The following is a 24650-nucleotide window of genomic DNA, read 5'->3' on the forward strand; positions in this document are numbered from 1 at the left end:
CAGCAGTTGTTGGTGCTGCAAAAAAATCAGCCTAGCTATAGCCCGACAATCTGATGGCAACAAAACTTGAGTACTCCAGATATAATCCAACATCTGTCTCGCTGACTCGCTTTTTACTCCAAACTGACTGACCGTAGACCACAATTGTGACAACAATTTCCAATCTAAAGCAGTGATAGCAGCCTGTATCGCGCCTGCAGGATTAGGTGCATACACCACCGGAAATGCCATCCGTTGCGCAGCTTCCAACGCCTCACCGTCCCCTGCCTCTAAACAAGCCCGCGCCAGCGCAGCCCAGGCCCCCCTCCACTCCCACGCGACGGCCTCCACTAGGTCAGTCCCTGCCCCAGGGAGCGACTCGTAGCCAAGGGGGGTCGAGGGGGCCGGCTGTAGCACCATGGTGGATGCAGGCGGCTCGTCCGATACAGACGTGCCTGGAGGCGGAGACGGGGCACTCGGCTCCGGGGCCACTGGCAACGCAGGCTCGGCGGCCAGCGGCAAATTTACGGTGGACACAGCAGGGGGCATCGGGCAATCTGACCACTCACTATAATTCTTATTCCTCCCCTGCACAACACTAGCTTGCTCTGTTGCTTTCTTTTCTGCCTGATATCGCAACAACTCATTATAAACCACACTCATCCACACACTCATCCACACACTCATCCACACACACATAAACACACGCCACCACTTTCCGCATTTTTTAGCCATTTTCTCCCCTTCTATCATTCCCTGCTCAGTAAGATCATGCACCAAATGCGGATTCTGAAATAACTCTTTAGCATATTCATACGCTAATAACTCGGGGAGTTCCTTTTCTAAGTCTATACCTTTAAATTGTCTCCGCCTAAGAAAAGCGGAAAATAATTCATGAGCCGCTTGCCTTTCCATTCCTATTTGTCAGAGCGCTGTTGCAGCCTTAAAGGACGTTGGCGGCCCGTATTGGCTAGGCCCTTCTATAAGGTCACCTAGAGCACCTGCACCTTCTTTTCCTGGCGCGTGCTATCCCCGCTGCTTAAGGATCCGAACCTTCGGAAAATAAATCATATGCTGCTTGCCTATCCAAGTTTACTCACGTCGGTACCGTTGCAGCCCTCCAGGCTTCGGCAGCACGTATCGGTCGAGCCCACCTCTCATGGTCGCTCGAGACGCGGAGCTTTAATTCGGCTCTTTTAGTCGTCCTCGCTGCTAAAGGACCCGAACCCAACGCAGTCCCCGTTCGTGGCAACTTCTTTTTTCCCTGGCAAGGATCCCGTCTCTTCTTACTTAGCAGAAGAAGATGGTCCCTGTTCGGGAGCCATTTGTTGGAAAAGACTGTGGGAGACGTGCCTCATATATCATGGTCAACAGGTCTCATTTATTAGGTGTTACAGCATCTTGTTTATACAGTCAGTAATAAGCTCATGCATATTGCAAAAGTAAAGCTCAGGATTGGTGGGTTATATATTACTTCATCTGACCTTTGTGGTTAGTCTTATGGTTACTTTTCTTCATAGCTATGCCTACACATTGCTACACATCTTGTTTTTCCCTTTAGGCCGTCCTTGCCTCTCGCTACATATTCTGTCTTTAGCTACATATCCTGTCTTTCACATCCTGATTTCTCCTCACTGTTGCCTTTAGTCACATACCTTCTCTTACAATTTAACTAATGGAATCTCATCATGTCCTTTCTCACGAAGCCACTCTGCATAAACACTCTCCACATTTCCCTTTATTATCCTTTTACCCCTTCTCATATCCCTCTCAGTTCCCTCATTCTGACCCATAGAGTCCCCTGTTGTCTTCCCAGAATCACCCCAGTGAGTCCCCCTGTCCCTTCCTGAAGGGTCCCTCCCCCATCCCACCCCTCCTATTCCCCCATTCTAATCCTCTTCCACCCCCCATATCCCCCCCAACCCCCCATCCACAATCACCAAGGTTGGAGAAGCCCTCCAAGCTCCCCCACCATCCACCCATCACCAATAGCTCTCATTCAACCACGGCCCTCAACGTGGCATCTCCATCTCCACCACCCCCTGCGCAGCCCATTGCAGCCCCCAACCACTCTTTAGGAGCAGCACTATTTCCTCACGTCCAGCCTGAATCTCCCCTGGCACAACTCAGGGCCGTTCCCTCCCATCCTATCACTGTTACACGGGAGCACAGGCCGACCTCCAGCTCATCACAACCTCCCTTCAGGAGCCTTGAGGTCTCCCCTGTGCTCCTCTTCTCCACGCTGACCCATCCTGGCTCCCCATCAGCCCCATCAGGTTCTCCAGACCCCTCACGGCTGCACCTCAGCCTCATTGGGTTGAAAGGGACCTCAAGGATGATGAAGCTCCAACCCCCCCATGCCTGGCAGGGCCACCAAACTTCCACTATTGACTAGATCAGGTTGCCCAGGGTCTCATCCAAACTGGCCTTCAACACCTCCAAGGACGGGGCATCCACAGCCTCCATGGACATCCTGTTCCAGGACCTCCCCGCTCTCATAGCAAAGAACTTCCCCCTGACATCCAACCTAAATCTGCCCTCTTTCAACTTAAATCCATTTCCCCTTGTCCCGCTATTATCAGCCCTTTCCAAGAGCTTACTCCCCTCCTGGATATAGGTTTCCTTCAGGTACTTTAGGCTGCAATGAGATCACCCCCTGGATATAGCATATGGGTTCCCTTCAGGTACTGAAAGGCTGCAGTGAGGTCACCCCGCAGCCTTCTTTTCTCCATGCTGAACAAGCTCAGCTCCCTCCACCTGTCTTCATAGGGCAGGTGCTCCAGCCCCCTGACCATCCTCATGGCCCTCCTCAGGACCCTCTCCAACAGCTCCATGTCTTTCTTGTACTGAGGGCTCCATACCTGGACACAGTACTCCAGATGGGGTCTCACAAGAGCAGAGTAGAGAGGGACAATCACCTGCCTATCCCTGCTGGCCACCCCTCTCCTAATGGAGACCACACCGCCAGCCCAGCTGTGGACAGCCACTCGGAGTCGGGTAGACTGTGTCGGCGCACCCGAACCACCACGGAAGCGACACCTGGCCTCTGCCGGGGAACGACCGAGTGGATCGGAGCAGAGTCCACCAGGAGCCAGGAGGACCCCGAGCCGTGTGTCATGGTTTTGTGCTATTGCTGTCAATATTCTACATCATGACATCATGTGCAGTATGAATCGTTAACTGAGGGTACAAATAGTGGCAAACTGTTTTGATGGTATAAGAAAGTGTAGTTGTTAATGGCATACGGAAGTGTAACAGAGGGTATGTGGAAGTGTAACAGAGGGTATGTGGAAGTGTAACAGAGGGTATGTGGAAATGTGGAAGGTTCATGCTCCCGTTCTGTGGAATGGCAGCATCCCGAGTACTCAGCTCTTGGAGGAAACTACATATCCCAGGGGACGACGCGGCCAGAGACAAATCACCGGAGGAGGACACATATATAATCTCACTCCCAGGCTGGAACGTCCTTCTTTTCGCTCTGTCTATCGTTTTGGAGCGCTCCATCCCTGCCGTCTCCCTCTATCAGCAACGTTCCAGCCCGTTGCCTAGATCATAGTAGGCCCCCCTGTTCTCGGGGACTCTTTTTCTCTCTTTCTGTCTCTCTCCCTGTCTTGTTCGATTTATTAGCCGCAATTATATTGTATCATATTGTGTTATCTTGTATTCCAATATCGTATTTGGTAAAATAAGTTTTCTCCTTAGACTGCTGCCACTGTTTTTGTCCATTCCCCTCTGTACTGGTTTTTAATGTACAGATGGAAACAAAATGTACAGAAGGTATATAAGTGAATAAGTAAAGGAAAAACTCACCACTGGTGGTGCCTTGACTGAAGCAGCTGGGGCAGTCCTCCCTGGTGAGCGATCTCCAAGAGATACTGCTCCAGTGGGAGTCAGCCCTTAAATGAGGTCTCAGAGGGGATGGAGTCAAGCTCCACCCCTCCCGGGAGCACAGCTACATCACTCTCACCTGTGCTCCCACAGCTGACCCCATACTTGCCTCAGCTGATTAATCAGAGGTTCAGGCTGTGATTACCAATCTCCCATACACTCCACCCCTTCACAGCGTGAACCAATGATTAGGTGAGTTTTCCCTTATCACAGAGACCCAACGCGACGCTGATACAATTTCCCGTCGCACCGAATGCTGATGTTATTCAAATGATGATTGGATGGGTATTCACGATCTTCCGTGGGCCAGTGCTTGATAGATTTTACTGGAGACAAGCCATCTCGAGGTGCAGGTCCATTTGCGTTTCATCAGTCCACACAAATTGTTCTCTGATGGTCCTAGAGGCTTAGAATCTTAGGGAGAGTAATACAGATGTTTCAAGGGTACCAGGAGAGGAAGGTCTGCCCTCCAGGGCAAGATACAGGCCGTATTCTTGTCTTGGGTCAATACTTCTGCTCGCACCGGATTATGTCCCGGCCTCCGATACCATACCCTCTGGCCAGATATCTGTGGCTGTATAACTATATCTGGCACCAGAGGAGGAGTCCTGATCTGCCATAGGGACATGATGGGTGTCCCTTTAGCAATAAAGACCGGAGTATTGACCACGATGTCAGTAGGCCATGTACCTATCACCGAGGGGGTAACTGAACCTCCCACCTCCAATAGTCTCCCCCAAGGTGCAAGTAGGCCACACCACTTGGGTCCTACTTGCACCTTCCAGGGCCAATTTATCTTATGGATTCCTGGTTTTAGATTCTCAGGGGCAGGGAGCAGAAGATTATTGTCATTACCAACCTGCGGTTTTACCTCATTATCAGTACCTGTAATTTGAATCCTAAGAGGGGAGGCCCATATAGTGTGTAACATTTTCAGAGCACTGGGTCTGCCATCCCGAGGTCTTTCGTTCAAGTCCCGCAGGGTTTCGTATAATCTTTTTGTCCACCCCTGCAGGGACTGGGAGTCTGTCTTCAGGGCAGCCTTAAGAATACCATTGTAGCGTTCAATAAGGCCTGCCCCTGTTGGATTATATGGCAGATGGAATCGCCATTCAATGTTGTTCTCTTCTGCCCAGCGCTGTATCATCGCTCCAGTAAAGTGAGTCCCTTGGTCGCTCTCGATGACTTGAGGTGTCCCATATGCAGACATCAGTTTAGTGAGTGCCTTAATTGTATATGCTTGATTTGCCTTTGGTACGGGATAGGCTTGCAGCAGTCCACTTACAGTATCAACGCAGGTCAGGGCATATCTCGCCCCCTCAGACCGAGGGAGGGGCCCAATGTAATCAACCTGCCATCTCTGAAGAGGACTATACCCTCTAGCAATGTGGGATGTTGTTTCAGGCAACGGTCTTGGTCTCATCTTCGAGCAAGCGTCACAGTCCTGACATGCTTGGACGATATCAGATAGCTGTACAGGCAGCCCCCATGCTTTAGCAGCTGCCCACATTATCTTTTGTCCAGCATGCCGTAGCTTCTGATGTAACCATCGGGCAATATTTTCGGATTGTGAATTCCCAATCCATCGAACTCGGGCCAGTGTGTCCGCTTCATCGTTTCCTGGTGACTGCAGGGGTTGATGACCAGAGACATGGTAGACACATACCGTCCTGTGTTTGACTGTATTCCAAATGTCTACCCACATGTCTTTCCCCCAGATCGGTCGGGCGTGGATAGTCCATTCCTGGGTAGCCCACTGCGTAATCCACAGAGTAAGTCCCCGGTACACGGCCCAACTATCCGTACAGATGTTCAGGATGCCATCACCAGGTTCTTTAGTTATAACCATCCACACGGCTCGTAATTCTGCCCATTGGCTGCTCTGACCATCCCCCTCATCAAACCAGATTGTCTCAGTAGAGGGATGGTATGCTATAGCTCGCCACTTGCTCGGGTTGCCTCTGCTGGACCCATCCGTATACCAGGCATCTTCAGGAATAGGATATCTTCCTTCCTGAACAGGGCTCTTCTCTGGTGGAGCGACCATTGGTTCTTTCGGCGTATCACTGCGATATGTCACTGGGCCTAGGATCTTCTGTAATTCCTCCTTGAGTGGAGACGAAGACAGGCTGCTTCTTTGACTTAGATAGGCGACCCATCGTGCTACTGTCTGTGCTTGGGCCACCCCTGTCTTAGGAAGGTGAGTTAGATCTCTTACCCACCCCTGGATCGGTAATGTAGTTTTAACTATAACCTCTGCTGTTTGCGTTATTGGCTCTACCGCTTGTAACGCTGAATAGGCGGCCAATAACTGTTTTTCAATCATGCTGTATCTTTCTTCTGCTCCGTGCCAAACCTGAGACCAGAATCCAATGGGGGTTCGAACAGAACTCTGGCGTTGCCACAGGCCCCAGCCAAAACCATCCTGGGTAACATGAACGTCTAGTTCAGCTGGGAGGGTCGGATCAAATATACCCAATGCCTGGGCTTGTTTAACTGCCAGCTTTGCCTGTTGGAAAGCATCTTGTTCTACCTTCCCCCAGTTCCACGATTGACCCTTCTTGGTAAGCTTATACAATGGCCTCAACAACTGAGCTAAGTGAGGTATAAAGGAGCGCCAATACCCCAATATACCTAAGAACTCTTGTAGCTGTTTCAATGTTGTAGGGACTGGGAACGCTTGGACTTTATCCACTACTGCACTGGGTAGTACTTTGGTTTTTCCGGACCAAATTACTCCCAGGAATTTTACAGATAGCCCCGGACCTTGCACCTTCTGTGGGTTTATAGCCCACCCTCTCTTTTGCAGATAAGCTATCAATAAATCTGCTGCTTGTCTCACCGCCTCTAATGAATCGGATGTTAACAGGAGGTCATCAATATAATGATATAAATTTACATTATGTGGCTTCTGCCACTTAGCCAGATCACGCGCCACCAAATTATGACAAAAAGTAGGTGAATGCACATACCCTTGCGGCAGAACCTGAAAAGTCCACTGCCTGCCTTCCCATGTGAATGCAAACTGGTCTTGTGATTCTTCACTAATTGGAATACTGAAGAATGCATTCGCTAAGTCTAGGACACAGTGATACGTTTTAATTTCTCTACTTAGTGTGTCCATTAGGGAGGCAATATTGGGTACAGCTGCATGAACAGGCGGCGTGACCTTATTTAATTCCCTATAATCCACTGTCATCCTCCATGTTCCATCCGATTTTCGCACTGGCCATATTGGGGAGTTGTACGGGCTATGTGCAGGCCTTATAATACCCACTTTTTCTAATTCCTGCACTGTTTTTGTTATTTCATCCTGCCCACCTGGGAGTCTGTACTGTTTTACATTAGTAATCCGACGTGGCTTGGGCAGACAAATAGGCTCATGTTTTGCATGGCCTCTCAATATTGTCTGAATTGCCCGGATACTAATGCATCTTTGCCGCAACCGGAACTCTCCCACTGTTGTGTGGAGAGCCAGACCCCACAAGATATCAATTCCCAATATGTATTCCGGAATTGGAGCAATAGATACCTTGTACTCCCGTGGTGGGAGGCGCCCGACCCCCAATTTTACCCAGGTTTGGGTGACTGGAACGGTCTGTCCCCCAAAGCCTCCAATCATTACTTTGTTCCCTCTGAATTTTGTTGGGTCCCCATATATTATAGATGTTTCTGCCCCAGTATCAACGAGGGCCATAACCTTCTGCACATTCTCTCGGGACCAATATATTGTCAATTCCACATAGGGCCTCCGGTCCCGTCTAGAGGCCCTAGGGTGACTGACGTCCCTCATCACGCCATAAACTGGGCCAGATTCAAGTCTTTTACCTCTGATGCCTCTGGTATTGTGACCCGAGGTACCTGAGGTGGCCTCTTTTTCCTATTTGGCACGACAAAGTCTTCTAGATTCCAAACTGTTGTTGGTCGTCGTTCTATAAGCCTTATCCCCGGTCTTTTGGGGCGGTTTTGAAATTTTTGTTCATCCTTCAGCTGTTTCCACAACTGAAGCAGAACGTGATTGGGCTGCCCATCAATTTTGGCAAATTGAACACCTGCTCGGAGTAGATCATTAAACATTTGTTTTCGGGACACCCTAATGGGTCCCGCCCGAGGGGTTCGTGGAGCCGATCTCCTGGCTCGGGCTATTGGAAAAACTTCAGAATCTTCAATTACTCTGATATTGCGCTTGGTTCTCAGGCGCTCAGTTTCTCCTAGGTCCGCTACCAATTGGGCAGCATGCTGGACTGCTGCCTCTGCGGCCACTAAAGGATTTAATATAGAAACCAATGTTCCATACATATGTGAGGGAGCCTGCTGTAAGATTAGGTCCCTCATTCCTGCGGAAAACTTCACCATGTCTGGACTAACAGATGCATCTTCATAGACAGCCTCTCGCATGCCTAGTTCCCGGATATAATTCTGTAGGTCTTCCATAGAAGACCACATTCCTGTATGTATTGGCATGTCTGTTTTATTTGACCATACCATACGGCAGGCAGCCATTATCCAGTCTACGATTGAATGATTCTCTTCAGGGAACTGGGACCCTGAGTACAATCTCTGCCTCAGGGCAGGATGGACTGTTATTGTTGCTAGTTTAGATACCTCGGGGCCGCTAACTATTACACTTTCTGCTCCCGAGTCCCATAATCGTAGCAGCCAGGCTGGGACACTTTCCCTCGGCCTTTGCCTGAAGCGCTGTACTAGATCCATAAGTTCGGTGGGTGTGTATGGACGTGCTGTTACGTGTAAATATGAGTCAGCAGGGGTCCATTGATCAGGAGGCACCCCTGCTGGTCGCTCCTGGACTTTTTTTGTTTTTTGAGTTACCATAGGACGGACTTCTAATAAGTCCGTCTTAAGTGGCTCTTCTAGGTCAGATTTAGTGACCTTAGTTTGGTCCGATGTTTCAGGATCCCTACTATCATCCATTGAAATATATCTAATTTGGGGGGTATTTGAAAAAAATGATGAATTTTTCCCCGTTAACAGACTAATTTCGCCCTCTAATTTTTCAATGCGGGCTTTTAATAATTGATTTTCATGCTCAATCTTATTTGATTTAATCTCTGCCTGATTTAAAGCATTCAATAAAGGCCAAGCTGCCATGGATGCAGCCATTTGCCTTTCCTTGGTTGTCAAAATATCTTTTTGCAATCCCTGAAAGTATTCGGTTAGATAGTAAGGGGACATATTGCCCGTTACCCGTAAGGGCCCCCATTGTTCGATAATCGTCGCTAATTGAAAATATGGGGACGCCTCAAACCCTGGGATTTGTCCAGGGAGAGTTTTCCCTAAGGGGGTGATCTTCTCCCCCTTGAACCAGCTAAACACATTCCATAGGAAAGACATTTTTTTTTCTGATATTTGCAGGCTCCTGCCTGGCTCGCCAAATGTATTGGTTTTTAATGTACAGATGGAAACAAAATGTACAGAAGGTATATAAGTGAATAAGTAAAGGAAAAACTCACCACTGGTGGTGCCTTGACTGAAGCAGCTGGGGCAGTCCTCCCTGGTGAGCGATCTCCAAGAGATACTGCTCCAGTGGGAGTCAGCCCTTAAATGAGGTCTCAGAGGGGATGGAGTCAAGCTCCACCCCTCCCGGGAGCACAGCTACATCACTCTCACCTGTGCTCCCACAGCTGACCCCATACTTGCCTCAGCTGATTAATCAGAGGTTCAGGCTGTGATTACCAATCTCCCATACACCCTCCTTCCAGGGGCAGCAGCCTCTATCACAGGTAAATCTAGGTAACCCATTTACACCGTGCTGCGCTGCTTCAGTCCAATGGCTTCATGATGGGCAGTGCCGCGTGTTTAGTGCCAGGGGGCAGCAAGGGCACATTGCTGAGCGAGAGCCAAAAGAGGAGAGGCTGGAGGACAAGAGTGTCTGGTGGCCATTTTCAATTGGTTTGTTGGCTTCTTCCTCATTCCTCCAGCCTGCACGGTGGACTCGGTACAGGCACTTGGTACTGCCTCCTGCTGCCTGCCTGCCTGCCTGCCTGGCAGCAAGAAGCGCTGCTGGAGATGGGAGACAGGATTGTCGGGTTGGGTGCAGCAAAGGGGGAAAATGAGGGAAACCCAAATACTTGTGAATGGTCATTGCATCTTAGGTCTGGGCTCAGCCCGTGCAGCAGCACCTCGGGGCTGGGGCCGAGCCCGGTGCCTGGGGCTGTGCTGCCTGCAGGAGGGCTGCGGGGCTGGGGCAGCCGGTGTGGGTGCAGCACATGGGCATGGGGGAGGGCCGGCAGCAGGGAGGGCGTTGGGCCTGAGCCCCGCTCGTGTTGGTCACAGCACAGGGGCCGCAGGGGACGCCAGGAGCGCAGAGCAGGGAGGGCCGGGCTGTGTGCAGGCCAGGGCATGAAACCTTCCCTCGGCAGCTGCTGAGCTGCTGAGCTTTTCCCCCACGTCTGCAGACTCTCCGATGAGGCTCTGCAGCAAAGCCAGCCCGGCCATCCTGATAGTGCACAAGGGGTTAGGAAAGGGCACAACTGAGCAGTCATTGAAGAGCACAAAGCAGCGAAGCACAGCACGAGCCATTGACTGCCTGCACAGATGAGCTTCTGCAGGCACCTCCGTTGGAGATCTGCGTACTGAGTGTGGGCGGAACGTGAAGGGAAAGGAGGAGAGGAGGGGAAGGAAGGCAAAGAAAGGAAAGGAAAAGAGGAGTCCAAAAGGCCAGAGCAGGAAAGGAGAAGGAAAGCTCCGTGCCGCCGGCGCCACCCGCCAGGAATCCGGGAGCGAACCCCCCCACAGGCCCGGGCCGGCCCCAGGCCGCCCTTAGCAACGGGACGGCGCAGGCGGTTGCTAGGGCCGGGGCAGGAAGTGCTTCCTGCCGGCCGAGAGCGCTTCCGGGGCAGCGCGGCGTGGCGGCGCGGAAGTTTGAATGGGGCCGGTAGGAGCGGGCTGTGTGCTGCCAGCGGGGCCGGGCCGCGGTGCGGGGCACGGAGGGATGTCGGCGGAGCAGCTCGCGGTGCTGGCGGCACGCAGAGGCGATGCGTGCGGTGCCAGCGAGTGCGGAGCTGAAGGAAGGGGAATCCATGTCCTTCCTCTGGCTGTCGGCGAGCGGGACGAGTCAGGGCTGCAGTTGTGTGTGATGGTGTTTGTTGCTGGGACCGGCTGCCCGAGCAGAATGGGGGCAGCGAGAGGGAGGCTTGACAAGCGCCCGCAGTCAGCAGCACGGCCCGTTCCTGCCCGCCTTGTTGCTGCTGTTGTGAGTCTGTTGGATGTGGAAGCTGGAGGTATTAATGGTGGGTCGTGGTTGAATCCCCCAAGAGGCCGCCCAAGGAGAGGCGCTGGATGCCAACATGGAGAGCAGAGCTTGTGTGTCCCAGGAGGCAGGCGTAGTCAGGTCCGCTTTGGAGCCTGCTGTTGTTGGCGCTGAGCTCAGGAGCCCCATCAGCGTGGTGCTGCGTGCTGCGTATGGCAGCCCGAAGAGATTCCCTTGTGGTGGAAGGGGGAGGCCGAAGGAGGCCGAAGGAGGCCGAGGGCCCTTTGCTCAGGGCCGGCTCCTCTGTGCCCTCTTGCTGGCCGGAGAGCAGGGCTGCCCGCTGGGCACAGCGAGTGCCTTCTGGCTGCCGTGCCGTGCCCTGCCCTCCAGCCCCCTCCTCATGCCATGTGGAACGCCAGTGCCAGCAGTGCCAGCAGCGCGGCCGCCATTTTAGAACCCTGGCCATGTCACAGCCGTTGCCTTGGTCACCGCTGCCCCACGCAACGCACTCGCCTCTCTGAGCTCTGGCCGTCAACAGCCATGTGGGCAGCAAAGAGAGCGAGGCTGGACGATGGGCAGGATGGAGGTGGGAAGATGGAGCCGGGGACCACAGGAATGAAGAGGAAGAGGGGGCCCACCATGACCATCGGGCAGCAGGCAGGCAAGAGAGCCCGTTTCCATCACACCTGGACCAGCCCCGTGACCACCTCCGTGGAGCCCATGGAGGTGGATCCACCTCCGGACGAGCCCATGGAGGTGGATCCGCCTCCGGACGAGCCCATGGAGGTGGGTCCGCCCGCGGCACAGCTGGCCTGGCACCACACCACCGTGCCAGGCCCCGCATCAGCACCACCAGGGCTGCAGCATCGCTGGTCCAGGCGCAGGGCTCCTTACCGTCTGCGCGGCCCCCGCCCCCGGCGTTAGTCGGGAGGCTTCATTTCACATCTGCTGCTCCTCTGCGGGTCCCCGGTCCCATCTTAACCCTCCGATGTCCCATCTTAGCCCATTTTTATTGTTGATTTCCTTGTTAATTTAGTTGTAGTGTTAGGAGTAGGTTATTGTTCATGTTTTTGGTTAGGAGTAGGTTATTGTTCGTGTTTTTGATTAGGAGTAGGTGTTACTGTTCATGTTTTAGTGTTAGGTGTAGGTTTTTTTCCTGTTTTAGAGTTAGGCTTAGGTTACTGTTGGTGTTTTATTGTTAGGTGTAGGTTTTTGTTCCTGTTTTAGAGTTAGGCTTAGGTTACTGTTCGTACTTAGGGTTAGCTGGGTTCCTACCAGCAGCTGGCAGCAAACAGCGCTCACTCGGTAAGCACACGCCTGCTTTCTCACCCGAAGACGTGAGCGCTGCTCCACGAGTGCGGAGATGTGCTGACATCTCCCAGGGATGGGATTTGCAGCTTGTGACTCTTCTGTTGCAGGTTGTCGAGGGGCAGCGCGTGAGTGGCTGTGAAATGCAATTGGGCTTCAGGAGAGCAGTCTGGAGCTGCCGTTGTAAGGTAGGTGTGCCTTACTGTAAGCGTGCTCTGAAGCAGTGCTGGTTAAGCACGGCTCACTCCTCTGTCTTCAACAGATCAGCTTTCTGCTCACTTTATTTCCGTGGCTGGCGTTGTAGAGCACAGCAGCAGCAAGGCCGCGAACACGTCCACAACCAGGTACGTGAACATGGGTAACTTTAATGGTAAGAATAACATTGCTGTGATAGTAATAGGGCAGTGGTTACGTGTGTGTGATGGAGCTCAGGGATAGGTTTAATCTTGCCTGGTAAGCTCTTCCCTTATTTGACGTCCACCCGTCCTCTCTGCTTCTCTTCCCCCACCTGCAAGTGCAGCAGTACCGAAGGCTGAGGGCTCTTTTCCTAGGCAGGCGGGCAAAGGCAACTGGAATGCAAGTTTGATGTCCCTCTTTGTTCTCGGGTCAGTAGGCCCTGGATCTCTTCCGAGCGGCTCTCTAAGTTAGCCTGGAAATGTTTGCTAGCAGGAAGTGACCCCGTCGCAGTGCCTGAGACTAACGGTGCCTTTTTCCCCCTCTCAGCAGGCAGCCTCCGTGAGAGCAGTGGAGCAGCAGGCTGTCTGCACTATGGCTGCTGAACTGCATTTCTCGCCACCTGAGATCCCTGAGCCCACACTAATGGAGAACGTGCTGCGCTACGGACTCTTGTTTGGAGCCCTTTTCCAGCTCCTGTGTGTTCTGGCCATCATCCTGCCAGTTTCCAAGTCCCCAAAGGCAGTAAGTAGCGCTGTGTGAGACTGATAGCAATGCTCAGGCAGTGGGCTGGGAGGGAGCCGTCTGTAGCTGTTGCCTACGGCAGAGTGCCCCGGCACTGCTGAGAGTGCCGCACTTGGTTCTGTCCTTCCTTCCGCACTCCAGCAGCCTTGAGGTGCCAGCTTGTCCTATCCTGCAGCTGCTGCTGCGCCCTATGAGCTGCCAGGCAGGGGGTCCACCCGATTAGCTCGGACAGCCTTGCTATAGAGGACTTCAGGCTCTGTTTTCATGGGATTTTTGGGAACTAGACAGAGGGGGAGTTTCTAATGTGCCCTGAGGTCAGGAAGGCGATTTCCAGTGCTGGTCCCCAAAGCTGCTCGGTCAGGTGACTTGAGCTCCCAAAGCCAGCTGTCAGCCAGTTGTTAGGGAGCTCCCTGACTGTGTCCCAATTGCTTCTTGTAGGACTCGGAGGGTTTTGAGTCTAAGACTTGGGAGACGGTGAAGAAACCCAAGGCGAGTGCTGCACAGCTGAGCAAGAAAGCCAAGAAGGAAAGCAAAAAGAAACGATAAGGGCTTGAGCAGTGAGGCGCAAAGGACAGCAGAATCGCTTGGAATGCTTCCTCAGAGGTGCACCAAAGGACACAGACTGCGTGGTCCTGTTTTCAGGCATGGCCGTGCTTTCCCTTTTGTGGACTGCGGAGAGGAACTAAGGAAGCTGTGTCTTTAGTCATTACCAGTATCCCGCCTATTTGATTTCCCATTGAAATGCATTTTGGTTGCATTTAGCATCTCTTTCTTGCAAATAAAAGCGAAACAAACATTTGAATAGTGGTGCTGCCTCTTTCAGTAGCTGCTCAAAAGGTGCCTGGCTCGGGCTGGCAATCGCAGGGCCATGAAGCGGTCGGCTTCACGTCCCTCCCTGGAAATGGAGCTGCTTGTCCCACGTTTCAATTGGCTGGGAGTGTGGATCTGCCTGGGGGTAGCGAGGCCCTACAGAGGGCTCTGGACAGGCTGGAGAGCTGGGCTGAAGGCAATGGGATGAAGTTCAACAAGACCAAATGCCGGGTCGTGCACTTTGGCCACAACAGCCCCAGGCAGCTCTATAGGCTTGGGTTGGAGTGGCTGGAGGACTGTGTGGAGGAAACGGACCTGGGGGAACTGATTGATGCTCGGCTGAACGTGAGCCCACAGTGTGCCCGGGTGGCCAAGAAGGCCAACGGCATCCTGGCTTGCATCAGAAACAGTGTTACCAGCAGGAACAGGGAGGTGGTTGTCCCCCTGTACTCGGCACTGGTGAGGCCGCACCTCCGAGGGCTGTGTTCAGTTTTGGGCCCCTCACTGCAAGAGAGACATTGAGGCCCTGGAACGTGTTCAGAGGAGGGCTACGAAGCTGGTGAGGGGTCTGGAGCACAGGCCTTATGAGGAGCGGCTGAGGGAACTGGGATTGTTCAGCCTGGAGAAGTGGAGGCTCAGGGGAGAGCTTATAGCTCTCTATAACTTCCTGAAGGCAGGTTGTAGTGAGCTTGGGGTCGGCCTCTTCTCTCGTGTAATCACTGATAGAACTAGAGGGAATGGCTTCTAGCTGCGCCAGGGGAGGTTCAGGCTGGACATTCGGAAGTATTACTTCTCGGCAAGGGTAGTCAGGCACTGGAATGCACTGCCCGGGGAGGTGGTGGAGTCACCGACCATGGGGGTGTTCAGGAAACGTTTGGACGTTGCGTTGAGGGATATGATTTAGCTGGGAAGTACTGGTGATGGTTGGACTGGATGATCTTTTAGGTCTTTTCCAACCTTGATAATTCTGTGATTGTGTGAAGGAGGGAAACCCAATACTTCGGAGTGGTCATTGCATCTTAGGTCTGGGCTCAGCCCGTGCAGCAGCACCTCGGGGCTGGGGCCGAGCCCGGTGCCTGGGGCTGTGCTGCCTGCAGGAGGGCTGCGGGGCTGGGGCAGCCGGTGTGGGTGCAGCACATGGGCATGGGGGAGGGCCGGCAGCAGGGAGGGCGTTGGGCCTGAGCCCCGCTCGTGTTGGTCACAGCACAGGGGCCGCAGGGGACGCCAGGAGCGCAGAGCAGGGAGGGCCGGGCTGTGTGCAGGCCAGGGCATGAAACCTTCCCTCGGCAGCTGCTGAGCTGCTGAGCTTTTCCCCCACGTCTGCAGACTCTCCGATGAGGCTCTGCAGCAAAGCCAGCCGGGCCATCCTGATAGTGCACAAGGGGTTAGGAAAGGGCACAACTGAGCAGTCATTGAAGAGCACAAAGCAGCGAAGCACAGCACGAGCCATTGACTGCCTGCACAGATGAGCTTCTGCAGGCACCTCCGTTGGAGATCTGCGTACTGAGTGTGGGCGGAACGTGAAGGGAAAGGAGGAGAGGAGGGGAAGGAAGGCAAAGAAAGGAAAGGAAAAGAGGAGTCCAAAAGGCCAGAGCAGGAAAGGAGAAGGAAAGCTCCGTGCCGCCGGCGCCACCCGCCAGGAATCCGGGAGCGAACCCCCCCACAGGCCCGGGCCGGCCCCAGGCCGCCCTTAGCAACGGGACGGCGCAGGCGGTTGCTAGGGCCGGGGCAGGAAGTGCTTCCTGCCGGCCGAGAGCGCTTCCGGGGCAGCGCGGCGTGGCGGCGCGGAAGTTTGAATGGGGCCGGTAGGAGCGGGCTGTGTGCTGCCAGCGGGGCCGGGCCGCGGTGCGGGGCACGGAGGGATGTCGGCGGAGCAGCTCGCGGTGCTGGCGGCACGCAGAGGCGATGCGTGCGGTGCCAGCGAGTGCGGAGCTGAAGGAAGGGGAATCCATGTCCTTCCTCTGGCTGTCGGCGAGCGGGACGAGTCAGGGCTGCAGTTGTGTGTGATGGTGTTTGTTGCTGGGACCGGCTGCCCGAGCAGAATGGGGGCAGCGAGAGGGAGGCTTGACAAGCGCCCGCAGTCAGCAGCACGGCCCGTTCCTGCCCGCCTTGTTGCTGCTGTTGTGAGTCTGTTGGATGTGGAAGCTGGAGGTATTAATGGTGGGTCGTGGTTGAATCCCCCAAGAGGCCGCCCAAGGAGAGGCGCTGGATGCCAACATGGAGAGCAGAGCTTGTGTGTCCCAGGAGGCAGGCGTAGTCAGGTCCGCTTTGGAGCCTGCTGTTGTTGGCGCTGAGCTCAGGAGCCCCATCAGCGTGGTGCTGCGTGCTGCGTATGGCAGCCCGAAGAGATTCCCTTGTGGTGGAAGGGGGAGGCCGAAGGAGGCCGAAGGAGGCCGAGGGCCCTTTGCTCAGGGCCGGCTCCTCTGTGCCCTCTTGCTGGCCGGAGAGCAGGGCTGCCCGCTGGGCACAGCGAGTGCCTTCTGGCTGCCGTGCCGTGCCCTGCCCTCCAGCCCCCTCCTCATGCCATGTGGAACGCCAGTGCCAGCAGTGCCAGCAGCGCGGCCGCCATTTTAGAACCCTGGCCATGTCACAGCCGTTGCCTTGGTCACCGCTGCCCCACGCAACGCACTCGCCTCTCTGAGCTCTGGCCGTCAACAGCCATGTGGGCAGCAAAGAGAGCGAGGCTGGACGATGGGCAGGATGGAGGTGGGAAGATGGAGCCGGGGACCACAGGAATGAAGAGGAAGAGGGGGCCCGCCATGACCATCGGGCAGCAGGCAGGCAAGAGAGCCCGTTTCCATCACACCTGGACCAGCCCCGTGACCACCTCCGTGGAGCCCATGGAGGTGGATCCACCTCCGGACGAGCCCATGGAGGTGGATCCGCCTCCGGACGAGCCCATGGAGGTGGGTCCGCCCGCGGCACAGCTGGCCTGGCACCACACCACCGTGCCAGGCCCCGCATCAGCACCACCAGGGCTGCAGCATCGCTGGTCCAGGCGCAGGGCTCCTTACCGTCTGCGCGGCCCCCGCCCCCGGCGTTAGTCGGGAGGCTTCATTTCACATCTGCTGCTCCTCTGCGGGTCCCCGGTCCCATCTTAACCCTCCGATGTCCCATCTTAGCCCATTTTTATTGTTGATTTCCTTGTTAATTTAGTTGTAGTGTTAGGAGTAGGTTATTGTTCATGTTTTTGGTTAGGAGTAGGTTATTGTTCGTGTTTTTGATTAGGAGTAGGTGTTACTGTTCATGTTTTAGTGTTAGGTGTAGGTTTTTTTCCTGTTTTAGAGTTAGGCTTAGGTTACTGTTGGTGTTTTATTGTTAGGTGTAGGTTTTTGTTCCTGTTTTAGAGTTAGGCTTAGGTTACTGTTCGTACTTAGGGTTAGCTGGGTTCCTACCAGCAGCTGGCAGCAAACAGCGCTCACTCGGTAAGCACACGCCTGCTTTCTCACCCGAAGACGTGAGCGCTGCTCCACGAGTGCGGAGATGTGCTGACATCTCCCAGGGATGGGATTTGCAGCTTGTGACTCTTCTGTTGCAGGTTGTCGAGGGGCAGCGCGTGAGTGGCTGTGAAATGCAATTGGGCTTCAGGAGAGCAGTCTGGAGCTGCCGTTGTAAGGTAGGTGTGCCTTACTGTAAGCGTGCTCTGAAGCAGTGCTGGTTAAGCACGGCTCACTCCTCTGTCTTCAACAGATCAGCTTTCTGCTCACTTTATTTCCGTGGCTGGCGTTGTAGAGCACAGCAGCAGCAAGGCCGCGAACACGTCCACAACCAGGTACGTGAACATGGGTAACTTTAATGGTAAGAATAACATTGCTGTGATAGTAATAGGGCAGTGGTTACGTGTGTGTGATGGAGCTCAGGGATAGGTTTAATCTTGCCTGGTAAGCTCTTCCCTTATTTGACGTCCACCCGTCCTCTCTGCTTCTCTTCCCCCACCTGCAAGTGCAGCAGTACCGAAGGCTGAGGGCTCTTTTCCTAGGCAGGCGGGCAAAGGCAACTGGAATGCAAGTTTGATGTCCCTCTTTGTTCTCGGGTCAGTAGGCCCTGGATCTCTTCCGAGCGGCTCTCTAAGTTAGCCTGGAAATGTTTGCTAGCAGGAAGTGACCCCGTCGCAGTGCCTGAGACTAACGGTGCCTTTTTCCCCCTCTCAGCAGGCAGCCTCCGTGAGAGCAGTGGAGCAGCAGGCTGTCTGCACTATGGCTGCTGAACTGCATTTCTCGCCACCTGAGATCCCTGAGCCCACACTAATGGAGAACGTGCTGCGCTACGGACTCTTGTTTGGAGCCCTTTTCCAGCTCCTGTGTGTTCTGGCCATCATCCTGCCAGTTTCCAAGTCCCCAAAGGCAGTAAGTAGCGCTGTGTGAGACTGATAGCAATGCTCAGGCAGTGGGCTGGGAGGGAGCCGTCTGTAGCTGTTGCCTACGGCAGAGTGCCCCGGCACTGCTGAGAGTGCCGCACTTGGTTCTGTCCTTCCTTCCGCACTCCAGCAGCCTTGAGGTGCCAGCTTGTCCTATCCTGCAGCTGCTGCTGCGCCCTATGAGCTGCCAGGCAGGGGGTCCACCCGATTAGCTCGGACAGCCTTGCTATAGAGGACTTCAGGCTCTGTTTTCATGGGATTTTTGGGAACTAGACAGAGGGGGAGTTTCTAATGTGCCCTGAGGTCAGGAAGGCGATTTCCAGTGCTGGTCCCCAAAGCTGCTCGGTCAGGTGACTTGAGCTCCCAAAGCCAGCTGTCAGCCAGTTGTTAGGGAGCTCCCTGACTGTGTCCCAATTGCTTCTTGTAGGACTCGGAGGGTTTTGAGTCTAAGACTTGGGAGACGGTGAAGAAACCCAAGGCGAGTGCTGCACAGCTGAGCAAGAAAGCCAAGAAGGAAAGCAAAAAGAAACGATAAGGGCTTGAGCAGTGAGGCGCAAAGGACAGCAGAATCGCTTGGAATGCTTCCTCAGAGGTGCACCAAAGGACACAGACTGCGTGGTCCTGTTTTCAGGCATGGCCGTGCTTTCCCTTTTGTGGACTGCGGAGAGGAACTAAGGAAGCTGTGTCTTTAGTCATTACCAGTATCCCGCCTATTTGATTTCCCATTGAAATGCATTTTGGTTGCATTTAGCATCTCTTTCTTGCAAATAAAAGCGAAACAAACATTTGAATAATGGTGCTGCCTCTTTCAGTAGCTGCTCAAAAGGTGCCTGGCTCGGGCTGGCAATCGCAGGGCCATGAAGCGGTCGGCTTCACGTCCCTCCCTGGAAATGGAGCTGCTTGTCCCACGTTTCAATTGGCTGGGAGTGTGGATCTGCCTGGGGGTAGCGAGGCCCTACAGAGGGCTCTGGACAGGCTGGAGAGCTGGGCTGAAGGCAATGGGATGAGGTTCAACAAGACCAAATGCCGGGTCGTGCACTTTGGCCACAACAGCCCCAGGCAGCTCTATAGGCTTGGGTTGGAGTGGCTGGAGGACTGTGTGGAGGAAACGGACCTGGGGGAACTGATTGATGCTCGGCTGAACGTGAGCCCACAGTGTGCCCGGGTGGCCAAGAAGGCCAACGGCATCCTGGCTTGCATCAGAAACAGTGTTACCAGCAGGAACAGGGAGGTGGTTGTCCCCCTGTACTCGGCACTGGTGAGGCCGCACCTCCGAGGGCTGTGTTCAGTTTTGGGCCCCTCACTGCAAGAGAGACATTGAGGCCCTGGAACGTGTTCAGAGGAGGGCTACGAAGCTGGTGAGGGGTCTGGAGCACAGGCCTTATGAGGAGCGGCTGAGGGAACTGGGATTGTTCAGCCTGGAGAAGTGGAGGCTCAGGGGAGAGCTTATAGCTCTCTATAACTTCCTGAAGGCAGGTTGTAGTGAGCTTGGGGTCGGCCTCTTCTCTCGTGTAATCACTGATAGAACTAGAGGGAATGGCTTCTAGCTGCGCCAGGGGAGGTTCAGGCTGGACATTCGGAAGTATTACTTCTCGGCAAGGGTAGTCAGGCACTGGAATGCACTGCCCGGGGAGGTGGTGGAGTCACCGACCATGGGGGTGTTCAGGAAACGTTTGGACGTTGCGTTGAGGGATATGATTTAGCTGGGAAGTACTGGTGATGGTTGGACTGGATGATCTTTTAGGTCTTTTCCAACCTTGATAATTCTGTGATTGTGTGAAGGAGGGAAACCCAATACTTCGGAGTGGTCATTGCATCTTAGGTCTGGGCTCAGCCCGTGCAGCAGCACCTCGGGGCTGGGGCCGAGCCCGGTGCCTGGGGCTGTGCTGCCTGCAGGAGGGCTGCGGGGCTGGGGCAGCCGGTGTGGGTGCAGCACATGGGCATGGGGGAGGGCCGGCAGCAGGGAGGGCGTTGGGCCTGAGCCCCGCTCGTGTTGGTCACAGCACAGGGGCCGCAGGGGACGCCAGGAGCGCAGAGCAGGGAGGGCCGGGCTGTGTGCAGGCCAGGGCATGAAACCTTCCCTCGGCAGCTGCTGAGCTGCTGAGCTTTTCCCCCACGTCTGCAGACTCTCCGATGAGGCTCTGCAGCAAAGCCAGCCGGGCCATCCTGATAGTGCACAAGGGGTTAGGAAAGGGCACAACTGAGCAGTCATTGAAGAGCACAAAGCAGCGAAGCACAGCACGAGCCATTGACTGCCTGCACAGATGAGCTTCTGCAGGCACCTCCGTTGGAGATCTGCGTACTGAGTGTGGGCGGAACGTGAAGGGAAAGGAGGAGAGGAGGGGAAGGAAGGCAAAGAAAGGAAAGGAAAAGAGGAGTCCAAAAGGCCAGAGCAGGAAAGGAGAAGGAAAGCTCCGTGCCGCCGGCGCCACCCGCCAGGAATCCGGGAGCGAACCCCCCCACAGGCCCGGGCCGGCCCCAGGCCGCCCTTAGCAACGGGACGGCGCAGGCGGTTGCTAGGGCCGGGGCAGGAAGTGCTTCCTGCCGGCCGAGAGCGCTTCCGGGGCAGCGCGGCGTGGCGGCGCGGAAGTTTGAATGGGGCCGGTAGGAGCGGGCTGTGTGCTGCCAGCGGGGCCGGGCCGCGGTGCGGGGCACGGAGGGATGTCGGCGGAGCAGCTCGCGGTGCTGGCGGCACGCAGAGGCGATGCGTGCGGTGCCAGCGAGTGCGGAGCTGAAGGAAGGGGAATCCATGTCCTTCCTCTGGCTGTCGGCGAGCGGGACGAGTCAGGGCTGCAGTTGTGTGTGATGGTGTTTGTTGCTGGGACCGGCTGCCCGAGCAGAATGGGGGCAGCGAGAGGGAGGCTTGACAAGCGCCCGCAGTCAGCAGCACGGCCCGTTCCTGCCCGCCTTGTTGCTGCTGTTGTGAGTCTGTTGGATGTGGAAGCTGGAGGTATTAATGGTGGGTCGTGGTTGAATCCCCCAAGAGGCCGCCCAAGGAGAGGCGCTGGATGCCAACATGGAGAGCAGAGCTTGTGTGTCCCAGGAGGCAGGCGTAGTCAGGTCCGCTTTGGAGCCTGCTGTTGTTGGCGCTGAGCTCAGGAGCCCCATCAGCGTGGTGCTGCGTGCTGCGTATGGCAGCCCGAAGAGATTCCCTTGTGGTGGAAGGGGGAGGCCGAAGGAGGCCGAAGGAGGCCGAGGGCCCTTTGCTCAGGGCCGGCTCCTCTGTGCCCTCTTGCTGGCCGGAGAGCAGGGCTGCCCGCTGGGCACAGCGAGTGCCTTCTGGCTGCCGTGCCGTGCCCTGCCCTCCAGCCCCCTCCTCATGCCATGTGGAACGCCAGTGCCAGCAGTGCCAGCAGCGCGGCCGCCATTTTAGAACCCTGGCCATGTCACAGCCGTTGCCTTGGTCACCGCTGCCCCACAGCAACGCACTCGCCTCTCTGAGCTCTGGCCGTCAACAGCCATGTGGGCAGCAAAGAGAGCGAGGCTGGACGATGGGCAGGATGGAGGTGGGAAGATGGAGCCGGGGACCACAGGAATGAAGAGGAAGAGGGGGCCCGCCATGACCATCGGGCAGCAGGCAGGCAAGAGAGCCCGTTTCCATCACACCTGGACCAGCCCCGTGACCACCTCCGTGGAGCCCATGGAGGTGGATCCACCTCCGGACGAGCCCATGGAGGTGGATCCGCCTCCGGACGAGCCCATGGAGGTGGGTCCGCCCGCGGCACAGCTGGCCTGGCACCACACCACCGTGCCAGGCCCCGCATCAGCACCACCAGGGCTGCAGCATCGCTGGTCCAGGCGCAGGGCTCCTTACCGTCTGCGCGGCCCCCGCCCCCGGCGTTAGTCGGGAGGCTTCATTTCACATCTGCTGCTCCTCTGCGGGTCCCCGGTCCCATCTTAACCCTCCGATGTCCCATCTTAGCCCATTTTTATTGTTGATTTCCTTGTTAATTTAGTTGTAGTGTTAGGAGTAGGTTATTGTTCATGTTTTTGGTTAGGAGTAGGTTATTGTTCGTGTTTTTGATTAGGAGTAGGTGTTACTGTTCATGTTTTAGTGTTAGGTGTAGGTTTTTTTCCTGTTTTAGAGTTAGGCTTAGGTTACTGTTGGTGTTTTATTGTTAGGTGTAGGTTTTTGTTCCTGTTTTAGAGTTAGGCTTAGGTTACTGTTCGTACTTAGGGTTAGCTGGGTTCCTACCAGCAGCTGGCAGCAAACAGCGCTCACTCGGTAAGCACACGCCTGCTTTCTCACCCGAAGACGTGAGCGCTGCTCCACGAGTGCGGAGATGTGCTGACATCTCCCAGGGATGGGATTTGCAGCTTGTGACTCTTCTGTTGCAGGTTGTCGAGGGGCAGCGCGTGAGTGGCTGTGAAATGCAATTGGGCTTCAGGAGAGCAGTCTGGAGCTGCCGTTGTAAGGTAGGTGTGCCTTACTGTAAGCGTGCTCTGAAGCAGTGCTGGTTAAGCACGGCTCACTCCTCTGTCTTCAACAGATCAGCTTTCTGCTCACTTTATTTCCGTGGCTGGCGTTGTAGAGCACAGCAGCAGCAAGGCCGCGAACACGTCCACAACCAGGTACGTGAACATGGGTAACTTTAATGGTAAGAATAACATTGCTGTGATAGTAATAGGGCAGTGGTTACGTGTGTGTGATGGAGCTCAGGGATAGGTTTAATCTTGCCTGGTAAGCTCTTCCCTTATTTGACGTCCACCCGTCCTCTCTGCTTCTCTTCCCCCACCTGCAAGTGCAGCAGTACCGAAGGCTGAGGGCTCTTTTCCTAGGCAGGCGGGCAAAGGCAACTGGAATGCAAGTTTGATGTCCCTCTTTGTTCTCGGGTCAGTAGGCCCTGGATCTCTTCCGAGCGGCTCTCTAAGTTAGCCTGGAAATGTTTGCTAGCAGGAAGTGACCCCGTCGCAGTGCCTGAGACTAACGGTGCCTTTTTCCCCCTCTCAGCAGGCAGCCTCCGTGAGAGCAGTGGAGCAGCAGGCTGTCTGCACTATGGCTGCTGAACTGCATTTCTCGCCACCTGAGATCCCTGAGCCCACACTAATGGAGAACGTGCTGCGCTACGGACTCTTGTTTGGAGCCCTTTTCCAGCTCCTGTGTGTTCTGGCCATCATCCTGCCAGTTTCCAAGTCCCCAAAGGCAGTAAGTAGCGCTGTGTGAGACTGATAGCAATGCTCAGGCAGTGGGCTGGGAGGGAGCCGTCTGTAGCTGTTGCCTACGGCAGAGTGCCCCGGCACTGCTGAGAGTGCCGCACTTGGTTCTGTCCTTCCTTCCGCACTCCAGCAGCCTTGAGGTGCCAGCTTGTCCTATCCTGCAGCTGCTGCTGCGCCCTATGAGCTGCCAGGCAGGGGGTCCACCCGATTAGCTCGGACAGCCTTGCTATAGAGGACTTCAGGCTCTGTTTTCATGGGATTTTTGGGAACTAGACAGAGGGGGAGTTTCTAATGTGCCCTGAGGTCAGGAAGGCGATTTCCAGTGCTGGTCCCCAAAGCTGCTCGGTCAGGTGACTTGAGCTCCCAAAGCCAGCTGTCAGCCAGTTGTTAGGGAGCTCCCTGACTGTGTCCCAATTGCTTCTTGTAGGACTCGGAGGGTTTTGAGTCTAAGACTTGGGAGACGGTGAAGAAACCCAAGGCGAGTGCTGCACAGCTGAGCAAGAAAGCCAAGAAGGAAAGCAAAAAGAAACGATAAGGGCTTGAGCAGTGAGGCGCAAAGGACAGCAGAATCGCTTGGAATGCTTCCTCAGAGGTGCACCAAAGGACACAGACTGCGTGGTCCTGTTTTCAGGCATGGCCGTGCTTTCCCTTTTGTGGACTGCGGAGAGGAACTAAGGAAGCTGTGTCTTTAGTCATTACCAGTATCCCGCCTATTTGATTTCCCATTGAAATGCATTTTGGTTGCATTTAGCATCTCTTTCTTGCAAATAAAAGCGAAACAAACATTTGAATAGTGGTGCTGCCTCTTTCAGTAGCTGCTCAAAAGGTGCCTGGCTCGGGCTGGCAATCGCAGGGCCATGAAGCGGTCGGCTTCACGTCCCTCCCTGGAAATGGAGCTGCTTGTCCCACGTTTCAATTGGCTGGGAGTGTGGATCTGCCTGGGGGTAGCGAGGCCCTACAGAGGGCTCTGGACAGGCTGGAGAGCTGGGCTGAAGGCAATGGGATGAAGTTCAACAAGACCAA

The 24650-nt window shown here is 54.9% G+C and overlaps 3 protein-coding genes across 5 annotated transcripts; all 3 read left to right on the forward strand.

The window, feature by feature from the left end:
* Window positions 1-10331: 10331 nt before the first annotated feature.
* Window positions 10332-14105, forward strand: LOC140264905 (protein MANBAL-like). 2 transcript variants are annotated; one of them, XM_072360802.1, is made up of 4 exons: window positions 10360-12382; window positions 12496-12729; window positions 13109-13303; window positions 13742-14105. In XM_072360802.1, exons 2-4 carry the CDS (start codon window positions 12529-12531, stop codon window positions 13847-13849), a joined length of 504 nt encoding a protein of 167 aa, XP_072216903.1. In that variant the 5' UTR covers window positions 10360-12382; window positions 12496-12528; the 3' UTR covers window positions 13850-14105. The 2 variants fall into 2 exon arrangements, 1 of the variants encoding a protein (XP_072216903.1); XR_011906147.1 differs by lacking the exons at window positions 13109-13303; window positions 13742-14105 and having other exon boundaries at window positions 10332-12573; window positions 12648-12731.
* Window positions 14106-16254: 2149 nt separating this feature from the next.
* LOC140264903 (protein MANBAL-like) lies at window positions 16255-19264 on the forward strand. Of its 2 annotated transcripts, XM_072360800.1 has the most exons (4): window positions 16255-17538; window positions 17652-17885; window positions 18265-18459; window positions 18898-19264. In XM_072360800.1, exons 2-4 carry the CDS (start codon window positions 17685-17687, stop codon window positions 19003-19005), a joined length of 504 nt encoding a protein of 167 aa, XP_072216901.1. In that variant the 5' UTR covers window positions 16255-17538; window positions 17652-17684; the 3' UTR covers window positions 19006-19264. The 2 variants fall into 2 exon arrangements, 1 of the variants encoding a protein (XP_072216901.1); XR_011906146.1 differs by lacking the exons at window positions 18265-18459; window positions 18898-19264 and having other exon boundaries at window positions 16255-17729; window positions 17804-17887.
* A 2655-nt stretch (window positions 19265-21919) lies between these two features.
* On the forward strand, window positions 21920-24412 carry LOC140264904 (protein MANBAL-like). The gene is made up of 4 exons (XM_072360801.1): window positions 21920-22695; window positions 22809-23042; window positions 23422-23616; window positions 24055-24412. Exons 2-4 carry the CDS (start codon window positions 22842-22844, stop codon window positions 24160-24162), a joined length of 504 nt encoding a protein of 167 aa, XP_072216902.1. The 5' UTR covers window positions 21920-22695; window positions 22809-22841; the 3' UTR covers window positions 24163-24412.
* The last annotated feature ends 238 nt before the right edge of the window (window positions 24413-24650 follow it).

The sequence above is a fragment of the Excalfactoria chinensis genome, unplaced genomic scaffold (assembly GCF_039878825.1).
Source record: "Excalfactoria chinensis isolate bCotChi1 unplaced genomic scaffold, bCotChi1.hap2 Scaffold_340, whole genome shotgun sequence".
NCBI classification, from domain to species: domain Eukaryota; kingdom Metazoa; phylum Chordata; class Aves; order Galliformes; family Phasianidae; genus Excalfactoria; species Excalfactoria chinensis.